The sequence below is a fragment of the Xyrauchen texanus genome, chromosome 34, assembly GCF_025860055.1.
Source record: "Xyrauchen texanus isolate HMW12.3.18 chromosome 34, RBS_HiC_50CHRs, whole genome shotgun sequence".
Classification (NCBI taxonomy): Eukaryota; Metazoa; Chordata; class Actinopteri; order Cypriniformes; family Catostomidae; genus Xyrauchen; species Xyrauchen texanus.
This window is the reverse complement of record NC_068309.1, coordinates 12257666-12272993: the sequence shown is the minus strand read 5'-3', so window position 1 is coordinate 12272993 and position 15328 is coordinate 12257666. Positions and strand designations below refer to the sequence as shown.

Sequence of the window (15328 nt, the reverse complement as noted above, 5' to 3'; positions counted from 1 at the left end):
TTTCTTGGATTTCCTCCTTTACGGCCAGCGGCCATAGCTTAAGCAGTCCCTAGATTTATTACATTAAGCACGCCATTCTGCTCATTCATACAAGAATGCTCTGCTCATCGCCCATGAGTCACCCTGGTGCCACAGCACACCATGCCAACCTCGCCTTGCTCAACTACCATGGCAAGGCATCACTCCTCCTCATCACTGAAATGAGCAGGCTGCTTTGTCTGTTTGGCACTGTCGGAACATTTACTTTCTCATTTCACCAAGGATCAGTAGACCTATCTGATCCACATCTGTTCAGCCCACATGATTAATTCAATTTATTAAAGAAGTTGACAGTTGGGAGGTGTGACCTTTTGAACTTTTTAGTTACTGGACCAAGTGGCCGCTGTGACTGCAATCCGAGGAGAATAAGTTGTCTGTTGTTTTTATCAATTTGCGTTGTAAAATGGGCCATTTGTTTCAGTGCACAGTATTCTTTTCTGGGTGAATTTACCCATTGTGTCATAGTGGAACACCCCCCACTGCAGTTAGCATTCTGTTAGTCTCAGACACAGTCAGTTCATAGCAAGTAAACTAGAAATAAACATAACTTGTGTATTTTCTGCTTTTTTTCTGTGTTTGGGAAATATTCAGGAATGAAATTGCAATGTTTACACACATGTCTGCGAGTTTGGTTTATTTATTTTTTTATTTGGTCAATTCGATATATATTCTCAACCAAATTTCACGGAATTATTTGTCAACTGACTTGTAAATGTTTACATTTCACTAACCAGAAATTGTGTAGTATAGTGCAGGTTAACATTTGCTAATTTAAAGACGCTTTTTCAGAAATGCAGAATTTCCTTAAAGAGACAGTACTTGTTTTTAGCACTTGTTCAATAAATCAATGTAAATACCTGTGAATAGGTCAAATTATGCAATTAAACAATAAAAACGTAACCAAACATAATATATGCCATGTATTATCATATTGTTTGGTTAAATACATTTATTTGTTCATTTTTAAAAAGTTAAAATGTGACCAAAATGATAAAAACGTTTAAAATATAATTAGTAAAATTTCTATTTTCTTATTATATCTAGTTAGAATGTCCCCTGTATAATTAACAGCAGTAGCTGGAAGATAATTTATTTCACATGTAAGCAAATCGGCCATTATAACTGAAATATACCCATATAAATCTAATCGAAAACTTGTGAATCGGAATCCAATCAGGAAATCTGTATCAATACTCAACCCTAGAGTTTAGGGTTCTGTCAACTGACACTGCACTATTGGGTCTCAAATGTTGGCCTAGATCAGGGGTCGACAACCAAAGGCAAGATGTCAAAAATGTTCGCATTGGCAATCCGCTGGTTAATCACTAGCACACAATCAACCACGTGAGAGAGGAGTATGTTATTTATTTATATGAAGTCTATCACACCTGCATGTGTCATGCCAATAATCACATAGTGTGTTTGTATAGTTATGAGCTGAATGTGAAGCTGAACACTGAAGTTGTGCCAAAACTGCCATAAGTCAACAACAGTGCATCCAAATAATTTGCGCTTCACGAGCCGCTTACATTGCAACACAACGCTTCACTTTTGGTGAGTCGTGGAAGTAAACGTGTCCTCTTTTTGTTGATTGCATAACCTATATTTATGTTCCTTCATTTCTTTCCTTTTTGCAACACATGTATGTTTGTTAGCACACCTGCTTCTTAAACCAGAATGAGGGTGACTTTCAAACTACACAAATTAGGGAAAAGGGCAAACACACAAAAAAAACATAATAGGGTTCAAAAGTCTGAGTCTGATACAAAATTTCAATTAAACCAGGAATTAAACTGGAAACTTAATTTACAAAATGTCAGATTTTCTTGCTTCCATAGAAGCACACAAGATGATTGCTGGAACATTTTCAATTAATACTGAATAACATGACCATCAGGTTTTGTTCATGCCAGCTCGAGTACATGCAAGTGCAAGTCATTAAAGCTGAAGGAGGACATGCCAAATTATGATGAATCTCATGCTAATTGTTCGATTAAACTTTTCACTCAAATTATAATGCTGATTATATAATTTGTAACGAAAATAGAACTGTTAAATACAAAAAAGCTAAATAGAAGCATTTTCAATCCGTGTAGCATTAGTTCATTCCATATTCAATTAAAAATCCAAAATCGGAAAAACGAAAAAATGAATTATTTCATTAATCATTTACAAAACCAATATTAAAAAACAAATAACGACTTGTTTTTCATACGTTAGATTTTATGCTCATATAAAAAAAAAAAATCTAAAACAATTTATTTTGAAAAATACACAAAAATAGAAGAAATCAGAAAGGAGGCAAATTCTTTTTCACAGCACTGTAGCTGTTTATGTATTAGTGCCTCTCTCTGTATGCCAAATGTCTTACAGTTATCATTCATCGTGCCACAAAAACGGTTCTATAAATGTATAAGTGGCTACCACCAGTTCTGAGACTGGGCATAGCTGGCTAGTCCAAACTGTACTGAAGAATCTGATGCAGTTGTGTATGGCATTCGCAGTTAGAGTGGCCGTCTTTGCGATAATACCGGGACAATCACACTTTTACAAACTGTATACCGCATCCCGATGGACCTAGAGTCGGGACGCCTTTTGTTCCGATAATTATTGCTTTAAATATGCATTTTAAATTGGCATCGCTGTTTCGTGCTTTTTCTAGCTTGAGAAACCATTAGATAGTAACGAAAGAATCGCTCACTGCAATTTCATTTTGGGTCATTTTCTCCAAGTGGCTACTGGCACAAAACTTCCTTCGCCTCCGCCACCTCCCTGTCTGTCTGCCCAGGAAAAAAAATAATTACCTGCTAGAATCCAAAATCAAAGAGGAATGGTCATGCTAAATAGCGCATAATAACATAAATAATGTTATGATATGTTAATGTGCATCGGTGTTTACTGCATGTAGGTCAAAAAGTATAAGAACAGAAAGCGCAAATAAAGTCGGGGCACCGTTTCTGCCAATTATAGCCTACCGTAGCTATACTTGCATTTATCTATATGCGAACATTACAACAATTCTTATTTTAGTCGAATACCTGTTAACTGAGCTGCTTCAGTCGGGATGTTTGTCGTTTTACATATTGCAATGCTATGAATAAAACAAAATGCAGTTCAGGAAATATACAGTCAAATGGCTGCCTCCAAGCAGACAGATGAAGTTATTGGCTGCATTCATGTAGTGAATTATAACAGCTACAACAATAAATCAATAAAAATAAATTGTTAGATTTGAACATATTTAATATAAGACAATAAGTATTTACATAACAGTGCATAGGACTAGCCTATATGATTTTAAGTGCCAAGCTCTGTATTTTTAAATGGGAATATGGTTAGCTTATTAGCCTATACTGGGGCTTAGAATAGTAGGCTGCTTCGCATTTTATTATCGGGCAAATCTGAAGGTTGTGTGTAAATGCTGATTTCAAGGCAATGGTCGAGCAGTTGGAACTTCATATGGTAAGCAACTCTCACACCCAAGCCCCCTGTGAGCGCTTGCTTGCTTTCAAGTAAGCATTCATGTATTCATGTAAGCCCATTTCTTTACAGTGTAGGTCTATGCCTCTGTAGTCTTTTGCATTTATTTTTAAAGTATTTTTACTTTATAAAAATATTTATTTTCATTATAAATGTATATAAATATTTTCACCTCTTTTAATTTCTTTTTAGATGGAAAATCAAATGATCAAAAAGTGTCCTGTGGCCATGAGCATAAAATCGAAAGTATAAAAAACAAGTCGTTATTTGTTTTTTATTATTGATTTTGTAAATTATTAATGAGATAAGCAGTTTTTCTGATTTTGGATTCTTAATTGAATATGAAATGAACAAATGATACACTGATTATTGACACATGTGGACTTTTTAACACACGTTATGTTATACATACAGTACATAGAGTGTAGAGTTTGGCACAGTGATTAATATGGAAAATTACAACTGTCAAAAAGGTTGCCGACCTTTGGTATAGATGGTGACCAGCTTCTCATGTACCATCCATGCAGTTATTCGTTAACCTCTGTACAACACTTCCTACTCCATTCAGGTCTTTGGATTATTTTGTCTTTTTTAGCTAACCAAGACGTCTTGTAGAACTCACTCTATCAATTTGACAAACTTATTTGCCCGAGTAAGCGTAAATTGTTTGCATTTGTGATTTGTTCCTCCAGGCGTTTAGGATTGTCTGCTGATTCTTCAGGCTAATCTTGCTCAAATACCGTTTGAGTCAAATCCAGCAGCACACGCTGAGAGCTCAGATCCTCTCCTTCTCCAGAGCCCAGCTCTCTGCCTCTTTATCTCCACAGGGAGACGTCATGAATGATTAGATCCCATCACTGAATATAAAGTCTTGTCAGCTGTAGCTGGAATAAAAGCCATTTGTTATGGGATATGTGAATTCTGATTTGGATTTTATGATTGGTACAGTGTCCGCTTAGGCCTGTTGCAATTTTGCATAAACACCTGATTGTGATTATTTGACCTAATTAAATTAGTGCATTATCTGAATGTGCCAGACAAACTCAGACCATCTCCAGTTTCACATTTGGGGCACAGAGGAGATGGATTAATGGGATAGTTCACCCAAAAATTCAAATTCTCTTAGAATTTGAATCTCTTCATCCTCATACCATCCCAGATGTGAATGACTTTCATTCTTCTGCTGAACAGAAATGAAGATTTTTTTTTCAGCTCTGTAGGTGCTGAGAAGTGAAGGCTCTGCAAGTGAATGATTGCCAGTCCTTTGAAGCTCCAAAAAAATCTAATAAAAGTAACCCATATGACTCCACTGGTTTAATAAATGTCTTCTGAAGTGATGCAAATGCTTTGGGTGATATTTAATATTTAAAAGGTGCACTCAGTAGCTTTTGTCTTTGTGTCATCTTGGACTTACACTGACACCCAGGGGCTTGGATTCATCAACATTTTAAATCAATAGTTTTATTTTCAGATGCGATAGTATTCACAGTCAGCCATGAGTACTTTAATCAATGAGTGAAAGTGTCAAATTACAGAACGGTTATTAAGCGAGTAGTATTCAGCTGGTAATTTGATTCTAACTTGGCAGCCCCATGTGCTGACCCTCTCCATGTAGAATAAAACAGCTTTTGTAAGGTTTCTGATTTGACTGGATTCTTCATTTTAATGTGATTGGTCATGAATTCTTACATATTTTGCAAAAATTTAAATTCATGTATTTAGGAGTTAAACTTTTTTAATGAGGAAAAAATTACTGAGTTCAACTTTAAATCAAGTAAAATGTAGTGTGAAAGTAAATTACTATGTACCATTACTATGGCATAACATTCAAAATAATAATAATTATATTATTATATTTCTATGATATTCAAATGTGCAGGGTTCCAAAATAAAAGCTAAATTGACCTGGATACCCTATTTAAAGTGAACCAAAAATAATTTTAATAAAGATATTTAAATAGTTTGAATATTGTTCGTGTCATTCTATTCACTATGTGGAATAATTTTTTTTAAAGCCTTAAAGGAAATCATACATTTTTATTTGTTTCCAAAATTACGCAATTGTCACAGCCCTAGCTCTGCCGCATCTCAAATAAAATGTACACTCGCTAAACACATCTCACTCTCTACTCTGCTTTTTAACTCGCTTTTCACAAAATCTCTTTGTTGCTTTCTCTCATTTTTCTTTCCCTGTGCCTTATTTTCTCATTTCTATTTTTGCTCTTGCTCTCTCTTGCGCTCCGTCTCTCTCTCTCTCTCTCTCTCTCTCCATCTCTCGGTCACCCTCACACTCATATGCGTGCTCACACACCCCAGTCAGTGGTGAAGTAAATGTAGTCGTGTCCAGATCCCTGACGCCCATCCCCCCCTCCCTTTTCCAGCTCCTTTTGATGTGTAGCTGCAGTCAAACAGAATGCTAAACCCACCTAAATGAGCAGACTGAGTCTATCTGTCTCTATTGGTCTGTCTTTCTTCCAGGGCTTTTACAGCCCTTGCATCAAAAGGACCCAGCAGATGCTGTCACTTTTAATTCCACTGTCTTTCAATTTTTTCACTATTATCATTTCTTTTGTAGTATTTTAACTTTTTGAAGTCTTTACCTTTGTGCATACCCTTCAGTGCTCACAAGAGCTGCATGTTTTCAAAATTGTCTTGCAATCAGGGATTGGCCTCAATGGTCTACCTGTTTTCCAACTAAATGACTTGACTACTGGAAGTTTTATCTACATTTTTCTTGTGTACTTTTTAGTAAAAGTTTGTTTTTAGAACCGGTCACTCTTTAAGGTGGTTCACACTTTTACCTTATTTGACTAAAAGCACAGATTTGCTCGTGTTGATCTTTTAAGGGACAGTTCACCCTTACCCTCACCATTTTCTGACCCTAATGCCATCCCATATGTGTATGACTTACTGTCTTCCGCTGGACACAAATTAAGATTTTAAGAAGAATATTTCAGCTTTGTAGGTCGAAAATTTTGAAGCTCGAAACTTTAAGATTCCAGTGGTTAAATCTATATCTTCAGAAGTGATATGATATATGTGGGTGAGAAACAGATCAATATTTAAGTCCTTTTTTTACTGTAAGTTCTCCTCCCTGCCTAGAAGAATGTGAACATGAATGTGGAGATTTATAGTTATAAAGGACTTAAATATTGATCTATTTCTCACCCACACCTAAAAAATCACTATATTTATTAAGCTGGTTTGTTTTTTCTTCTGAGGTCTTTTTGTCATCTTGTAACAGTTGACTGAAGAAAAAATCAGAGCCTGACTGTAATTGGGCTTTATTATGTGTGTTTTCCAAAAACTATTAGTCTTTAAATGCTTGCCATCTCAACACGAGGGCAATTTGATCCTAATTATTCGTGCTCGGGTAAAACAAAGCAATATGATTTTTCTCTTCCGCTCTCCTTTTATCTTCTGCTTTAAAAGGAAATTTAATTATGAGGACAGTGATCCAAGCGTAGATTATTTCAATTTTTAATTTGCATCAAGAGCAGAGCTCCCTCAATGTGCTTGCCTGCCATTCTAACCGAAACAAAAATGCTGTGACATCCTGTTTTAATGTATATGTCCTTTTTGCTCGCCCCCACACACACACACACACATATATATATATATACAACTGCACTGTCACTTTCAGTACACTTTTTCTCAATAAAGGGGCAGGCGAACACGAAACAGGAATTTCATATTGTAACTTATATAATTTAATTTACCCTTGGTGGACGTATGTCTCATTTAGTCACCATGTTATTTTTTTTCCCACAGCTAATGTGGCGGCAATATACTATGGCTACTGTTTGATGCCTGATGGTACATACTGCCTGGCTCCGCCGCCTCCTGGAATTGATGCCAGTGCCTATTACACCTCGCTGCCCACTAGCATGATGCAGACTCATCCTGCAACTGGCCCTCCGCCTCCCCCTGGCACCACACCTACTTTGGACACTGTGGCTGCAATCCCATCAGTCCCTGTTGCATGTCCAGTCACAGTGTCGGCTCCTACCTCTGCTCCGATCACCCATGCTGCTCCAGCTGCCCCTCCAGCTTCCAGGTCTGCATTTAACGGTCTATTTTTGCTCCGTATACCACCTGAGTAAGCAGAGCTTTTCCCCTAAAATTGCAATTCTGTCATTGTTCAGTCACCCTCATGTTTCAAACAATGTCTGTCTTCCGTGGACTAGATGTTATGCAGATTGACACTCCTTCAGCAAACTCCTTCAGCAAATGCAAATCTAGTGCAAATCTTTATCTTTAATCCTTCAGCTCTCGGCCTCCTCAAACCACCGTCGCCCCAACGCCGGCGGCTGCTCCTGTCGCAGCCATCATCCCCCCACCCCCCGACATCCAGCCTGTCATTGACAAACTAGCCGAGTATGTGGCCAGAAACGGGGTGAAATTTGAGACCAGTGTGCGTGCCAAGAAAGACCCAAGGTAAGCAATTATGCTCCTGCTCGTAAAGCCATCCTTCAAATATGACAGTCTTACTGCTATTATATCACTATGAAGTGTGATAACTATAACATTTTTGTACTTGTCTTCTACACCCTAAAGGTTTGACTTCCTGCAGTCCTGGCACCAGTACAACTCCTATTACGAGTTCAAAAAGCACTACTTCATGCAGAAGGAAGGCCTGAGCATGTCAGAGGTAGGAACAGCTACGAGTCTTTACTTTTGTCTTAACCTTCTCCTTACTTCCTTTTTTCACCCTATCACTTGTTTCTTGTAAATTCATTAAATATGGCTAGTGGTAGACCAATATGCAGGATCTACTTCTGGTAGACCGATATATCTGCCAGGTTATTGACCTTTACCCATGTACGGTTGGGTGATAAATAGAAGTTCTTTCCCTTTCTGTTATTAAATATGATTGAAATTCTGTACAAAATAAGTATTTATCATTTTATGGATATCAGCCATATATTGACCATCAGCCATTGTGCTCTCTAGATATCAGTATCGGCATCGGTCAGTGATGTAGTGATATGTAGTGACTAATTATTATTAGTATATGTTTTATACATTATTATTGCAGGTTATTTCCTCGTTTGAAATGTATCCATAGGATCTTTAACATTGCAAGGTCTATTGCATTTTATCCATCTATATGTGTGCAAGCTTTGTTTTGTATGAGTGTCTACGTATACAGTACATGTAATATGTTCTGTTATGCTAATAGCACAATATGGCATATTTAACATCTTATACTTTACTGTATGTTTTTTTTTATATGTCTGTTTACCAATGAAAATTATGGCCTTTTTCAGCTCTGATTGACGTGTTTCGTTATCTCTAAAGGTTTTAAGACTCTGTGTCTCTTCTCCAAAGATAGTTCTTGATTTCTGCCTTACTGATTCACCCCTGTCTTTCTCTATTCATTGAATTTTGTGAGAGAGCCTTGATATGACATCCCCACATGACTTATATTACTAGATCTTTTAAAAATACAGTATTTGGACTTTAAAAATAAATTTTGCATTATCTCTTTGACTAATGGTTGCTTTTGTAGCAAAGACACACATGAACACAGTTCTAATACAAACACATAGCCTAAAAAAATTAAGAGCTACACAATTTTAGAAAATCCCCTAGGTTAATGTAGACAAATGACAAGTCCTTGCAGTAAGCTAATTAGCACCTCATGGTCCTTTAGTAATGTAGAAGCAGAATGATACAATACAATGCATTAATGCAATTTGTTGTAACGGCAATTCAATAAGGCAATTAAAGACACTATAAAGAATGTAATGTAAGGTCAATTAGTAAACACTGGAGGTTTTGTGCAGTCGATACAGAAGCAGTTTACTTTGATCCTTGCACTGATGTATTGTATAGGGAGCTCTGTAGTTTATCAGAGCAGAAAAATTGCTGGATGCTAATCACTCTTTGAAGAAACTTATTTTACTTAGGCCAGACGTACAGAGAGAAAATTGCATCTCGATACGTTTGCCAGTCAAATGGTCATGTAGACGTGAAAGAAATTAAATCAGATCTTGTCCTGATTGTTCATCCCTTTTTTTTTCTTATTTTGTTTGTGTTCTGCTTCATGGTGTGTGTGATGCTGTAAATCCATTATGCTAAGACAACTTGTCCTTTTCCCTGTCATTACTGACTATTAACTCACTGGTCATTTTTAATGGATTGAGAGGCAAGAGGGACTTAACTGTGCAGCTGTGCATTATTAAATATAAAGAAAATTTCTAGAGTGAATTGAATTAGAATGAGGGCGCTTTATAAATGCATCTTTGCGTAAGTGCTCAGATTGGCTTTTTGTGTCTCTCCCACGCACGGCACTGGCTAATACAAATTTTGTAAACAATTGCTAAACCTTGATGGATTGAAACAATGTTTGTTGTAGTGGGGAGGCGGGAATCCTTGTCTTAACCATATGCAAGTTCATTAGGAAGAACGCATGCTTTAAAAGATCATTCACCCATGAACTCTGTAAGTGAATCTTATCCTAATGGACCCATTTTCGGCTTCAAATTGTTGGTGCATTAGTGCTGTTTAATGTAAATGTGATCTAAACCTGAATTGTATTTCCTAAGAGGAGATTGTGTCAGTTGACATGATTAGGAGCACAGTAAGTGGTTGCAGAGTGAACTAATGAGGACTGCGTTGAGGCTATAGAGATAGTTGCTGTCTTTCTCTCTTTCTCTCTCTCTCTCTCGCTCTCTCTCTCTCTCTCTCTCTCTCTCTCTCTCTCTTTTTGTGTGTTTGTGTGTTTATGAAGAACACTTTGACTTCAGATCCATCTTCCCTTGATGAAACTTCCTTGTTTCGTGTTACGCACATTGACTTTGTGTCTCCCTCTGATGGGGCATTACACATTGCTGAGTGTCTAAATTGTTGGTTGCTCCTATTACACAATGGCGTAACGTTATTGGTAGAAAGCATAATTGACCATCAAATTTTAAATGGGATGTATTGCTGGTAAGAATAAGATGTCATTCTAATTTTCTTGATTTCACTAAAAGTTATAATAGTAACTTTTTACAAATAGTTCACCTAAAATGTTAAATCTGTAATAATTAACCCATCCTCATGCTTTTGGCTTGCTCACTGGGTATCAAAATACAATTATTATTTAATTACTTTTATACACACTTCATAATCATATTTAATCAATCTTCACAATGATGACTTTATAGTCTTATTTAATTTTTTGTTAATGCATGATTTTCTGTAAAGCTACTTTGAAAAAAGCTACTTAGATGTGTTGTGAAAGGCTCTATAAAAATAAAAATGACTTGACATGACCCATCCTCATGAAGTTTCAAACCTGAAGTCTTTCAGCGGAACACAAACTAAGGTATTTTAATGAATATGGCGAGTGATTTCAAGCATCAAGCATCAAAAATAATGCAAAAGTATCATAAAAGTAGTTCATGCAACTTGTGTGTCATATTCCAAGTCTTCTGAAGCCATACAGTATGATAAATGTGCAAAATTGTCACTGAAACATTATTTATGCCCTCTGAAGACTTTAAATTCAATCCACAAGTTGCATAGATGTCTACCTTTTTTAAATTGGTTTCAAATGTAATTTACTTATAAGAGTGAGGGCTTGCTATATCTTTTGAGTGGAATTGCTGATACCAGATCCATCAGTACAACACCACACCATTGGGACTTGCCCTATAATCCTGACTAACCTTGGAGTTGACTGATACAGTTAACAATTCATTAGTATAAGGTAGTATCTGCAGCCAACGTGTTCTCTAAATGTAGAGATTTTATGTATTATTGATTTAAAGGAAATAAGTGTATTAATGTGAAAAAAGTAAAGGTGTATTAGTGGAAAATTGGAAGAAACACACTATTCAAGGAGGGATTTTTTTTATTGTTATTTGCTGGCCCTGCCAGTGATATCGTCTCCAGAGACAGAGCTTGGCTGCTGCTTTGGGTAATTACTTCACTTGAGCAGAACTTTTTGCTGTCTAATCTGTGCAATTTTATCATTTATTTTGAAAATCTTCCACTCTTAATTGTGCTTCCAGCTGGGTGGCGGTCATTCCAGCTGTCGGATATGGCATAGACTACCCAGCCCCTCAAAGTTTTGGCTTTGGTTTGGGTGCATGCATCTCACCACTGCTTTCATCAGATCAACTGGAGAGTTTTTCAGACCTCTTGAAATCACCTTTTGGACTGCTACTATACAATTTTTAATTTGGGGTGAAAATTAGCAGTGGCCTTGCGACGTGAAATTATGTTGTTATCTGGAATGCTGTACAACAATATTGTGCTTTTTTGTTTAGTCAGATTAATTGTGATTTAAAAAAAAAAAAATGTATATATTTTTTTTTACTCGTTTCTCATTCAGCCTCATTGGTGCTTTGCTCACAAATTTTAACAGATTCTGCTTCATCATAGACCCACAAAAGTAGCATAGTGCATAGGCATGCCAGTGTCCTTAAATAAAAAATAAAAAAAAGCAAATAAACAAATGTGAGGGAATAATGCACATTGGTTTCAGTGTTTATCATTACACAAAAAACCCTTGCTGAATGATCTGCTGAAACAAGTTCTAGACTTACATTCATAGCTTGTACCAAGTTTGCATGTTGGTCGAATAGAAATTGAGTCTTTGATCAACCCGAAGTAATTTTTGTTTTCATACACACTTTATATTACTGTGAAAATGTAACAAAAAAATGTGATTATTGGTGTTGGAATATCAATAAATTATCGTACAGTAGAAATCGTACAAATCGTTCAGACCAATCAGCTGTAAGCTCAAGTAGACTTCAGCAACGGTTAAATGGGAAAATCTGTTTCCTGCTTTATTTTCATTGTAAATTCATTGTTATAAATATTTACTTATTATTGTAATGTTATTGTGTATAAATGTGGCTTGAAACAAAAGATTAATTCATTTAGTAGACCATAGACCAGAAACATCAATAGCTGGCTTTAATGTAGCAGTCAAAAGTTATTTAAATATGTAACAAACAAAATTAATATAAAGAAATTATTCAAACATATGATATATGGTAAGTAAAATAATTTAATTTCTAATGGAAGAGATAATAAAGTTGCTACTTTAGCTCTGCAGCATGGCAGCAATAAAACAGGGCATCCATTTATTGTCGGCACTGCTCAATGCAGCGTACGATTCAGTTGTAGGTAGCTTCATTGATTATAATGGGATCTATGTGCTTTTTACATCTGGCGTAGGCAGTTTACGAGAGAGAGAAATTAATTTGTTTAAATTAAGTTTTCTCTTTTTGAAACCTGGCTTGCTGTACGAGGAAGTTTAAATGCATTCCTTTGGTATTTGCAGCTGAGTTTTCTCTCTAGTTTGTATATTTGTTCTCCTCAGGTGTTCTGTTAAAGCATTTTTTACCTTTAACTACCCCTTTTTATTATGTCATTAGAGTGAAAAACAAAACCCTTTCTAAGCATTCATATTATTTTTGTCAGGTACAGTGAGTTTCCAGTCAGCATTTGTGCACACTTCACTGCTTTCTGCACTGAGTCAGTTTGGGAGACTTTTATTTGTGTGAGTGGGACAAAAATCCTAAGGTTTAAAGGAAGGACAGAGCGAGGCTGTAAGCCTGTGAGAATCAATTTGTTCTTGTAACTAGTGTACGTGCCTCAAGGTCACCACCCTAGAACTAATTGCTTTTAACTCTGTTTGGTAGTGTGTGAGAACATTCATAAAGTTCTCAAACTATAGATTCTCACACTCCATAGACATGTCGGACAAACCCAAAGTGATTGTCAGGTTTCTAAATGGCTAGTTTTCTGATTGGCCATAAAAGAGCAGGCCACTCCCCATACTCCTTACAGTGTCTTGGGCTGTCACTGATATGAGTGTGATTTCTTAAGATGCTTAAGAGATTTCTGTCAGAAAGTAGGGACATTAATGTGTGGTATCCCAAAAAATTTTTTATTACATCATCTGTAAACAGCCCAGACATGTTTCTTTCTTACATATGCCTCATCCATACAATACATGATGCTCTTTTGTTCCTCCTTACTAATTCAGGATCCCCAAAGAGGACTTGAGACTTGATGTGCAAACTATAGCATCCCTGTGAATTCATCAACCTCAGGCAGCATTTAAACTTGATGTTCTGAGATCGTCTTCAAAGCGAGTGATATTTGGTTCAGATTTCTTTCCATATCAGCATCCTTCTTTAAGACTGCTATATTTAACCACATTTATTGCATAGCTCCCCCCCCCCACCCCTCCCTTTCTGTATTATGAGGCAGAATTTTGCCTGCATTCTCTGAGTGTGCTGTGACCTGACTTTGAAAGGTGAATGTATTGTCCAGAGATTACTGAATAAGAGATTATTCAGCCTCTTGAACCAAAAGTTAATGATTATAAGGTCAAGTGATGAGTTTGACCTTAAACTTGACAGGTTCTGAAAATTCCCGCTCCTTGTAATTGTGGCCCATGTCTGTTTTAACCGTCATCATGGTTTTAGCATTTAATGTCACATTTTTCCCATTTAACGAGGCCTTTTAATACATGGTAATGGTCATTCTGTAACCCTTTGCACTGGTTTATTCTCCTTTTAACACCTTTCTCAGGCTGGTTTTCCTCTTCAATTCCACCAAAATCCCTCTGAGGTTGTAGAGCACAGAATATTATGATGAAAGCAAAACTGCGTCTGGTTTGATCGTTGGTAACCTGAAGTTTCTTTCAATGTCCATTTTAATTTTAATAGCTTTTTAATTGTAATTTTATAAGATAGTGGCATCATTTTTAATTTATTAAATAGCACCAGTTGAGTACCATCTCAGTTTCAGGGACCCCCATAAGAAATGAGCTCTGTCTAAAACTAAAGCCCTTTCTTCTTCCTCTCTTTACACCATAAAGCTGCCCAATATTCTAATTTTAAATTCATTTGAATAGAAACGTCTAACTTTTGTTCTTGTGTGGCATTCTAAAAACACAAGTATGGTACTTTTTGCTCCATTAGGTGGGGTCCTTGTTAATTTTTCCCTGCATAATATAACCGAGTTTGGCTGGTCCCTTGACTTCATAAATCATCTATATTGTTTTTGTACCACAGCTTTTGAATTTCCTTGGTAAGGCTTAAATGCTGCTGTTCTTACGGTTCCAGCTCTGAGGTTTTGGCACGCTCTTATGTTTAATTGAAATGCTCGGCCCTTTAGCTGCTTTAAATGATAAGTGGAAACATTTCTCTCCACTTCCAGACCTCTGTGTAACTGAGCTTCCATTTGATGTTTATTTTTTCTGCTCTTTTTTTTTGTATTACATATAAAAGAAAAGAGTGGGTTGATATTTTATTTGTCATTAAGTGCACGTGGCAATGCCACCAACAACTATGCAGTTTATCCATCTCCTTTTCTCCAAACAGACACATTGCCATACTTATAAAAAAAATGAAGTGGTGTTATATCTGCTACATTTCCACCATATATATATATATATATATATATATACACACACACACTCACCTAAAAGATTATTAGGAACACCATACTAATACTTTGTTTGACCCCCTTTCGCCTTCAGAACTGTCTTAATTCTACGTGGCATTGATTCAACAAGGTGCTGAAAGCATTCTTTAGAAATGTTGGCCCATATTGATAGGATAGCATCTTGCAGTTGATGGAGATTTGTGGGATGCACATCCAGGGCACGAAGCTCCTGCTCCACCACATCCCAAAGATGCTCTATTGGGTTGAGATCTGGTGACTGTGGGGGCCATTTTAGTACAGTGAACTCATTGTCATGTTCAAGAAACCAATTTGAAATGATTCAAGCTTTGTGACATGGTGCATTATCCTGCTAGAAGTAGCCATCTGAGGATGGGTACATGGTGGC

The 15328-nt window shown here is 36.5% G+C and overlaps 1 protein-coding gene across 2 annotated transcripts in view; it reads left to right on the top strand.

Annotated features, from left to right (window-relative positions):
• Positions 1-15328, top strand: part of sfswap (splicing factor SWAP) — a 112565-nt gene that overhangs the window by 32783 nt on the left and 64454 nt on the right. For both annotated transcript variants that reach the window (XM_052103905.1, XM_052103906.1), the window contains exons 8-10: positions 7291-7576; positions 7789-7956; positions 8077-8170. In XM_052103905.1, the coding sequence (XP_051959865.1) occupies positions 7291-7576; positions 7789-7956; positions 8077-8170 (548 nt within the window). The remainder of the gene's footprint in view (positions 1-7290; positions 7577-7788; positions 7957-8076; positions 8171-15328) is intronic.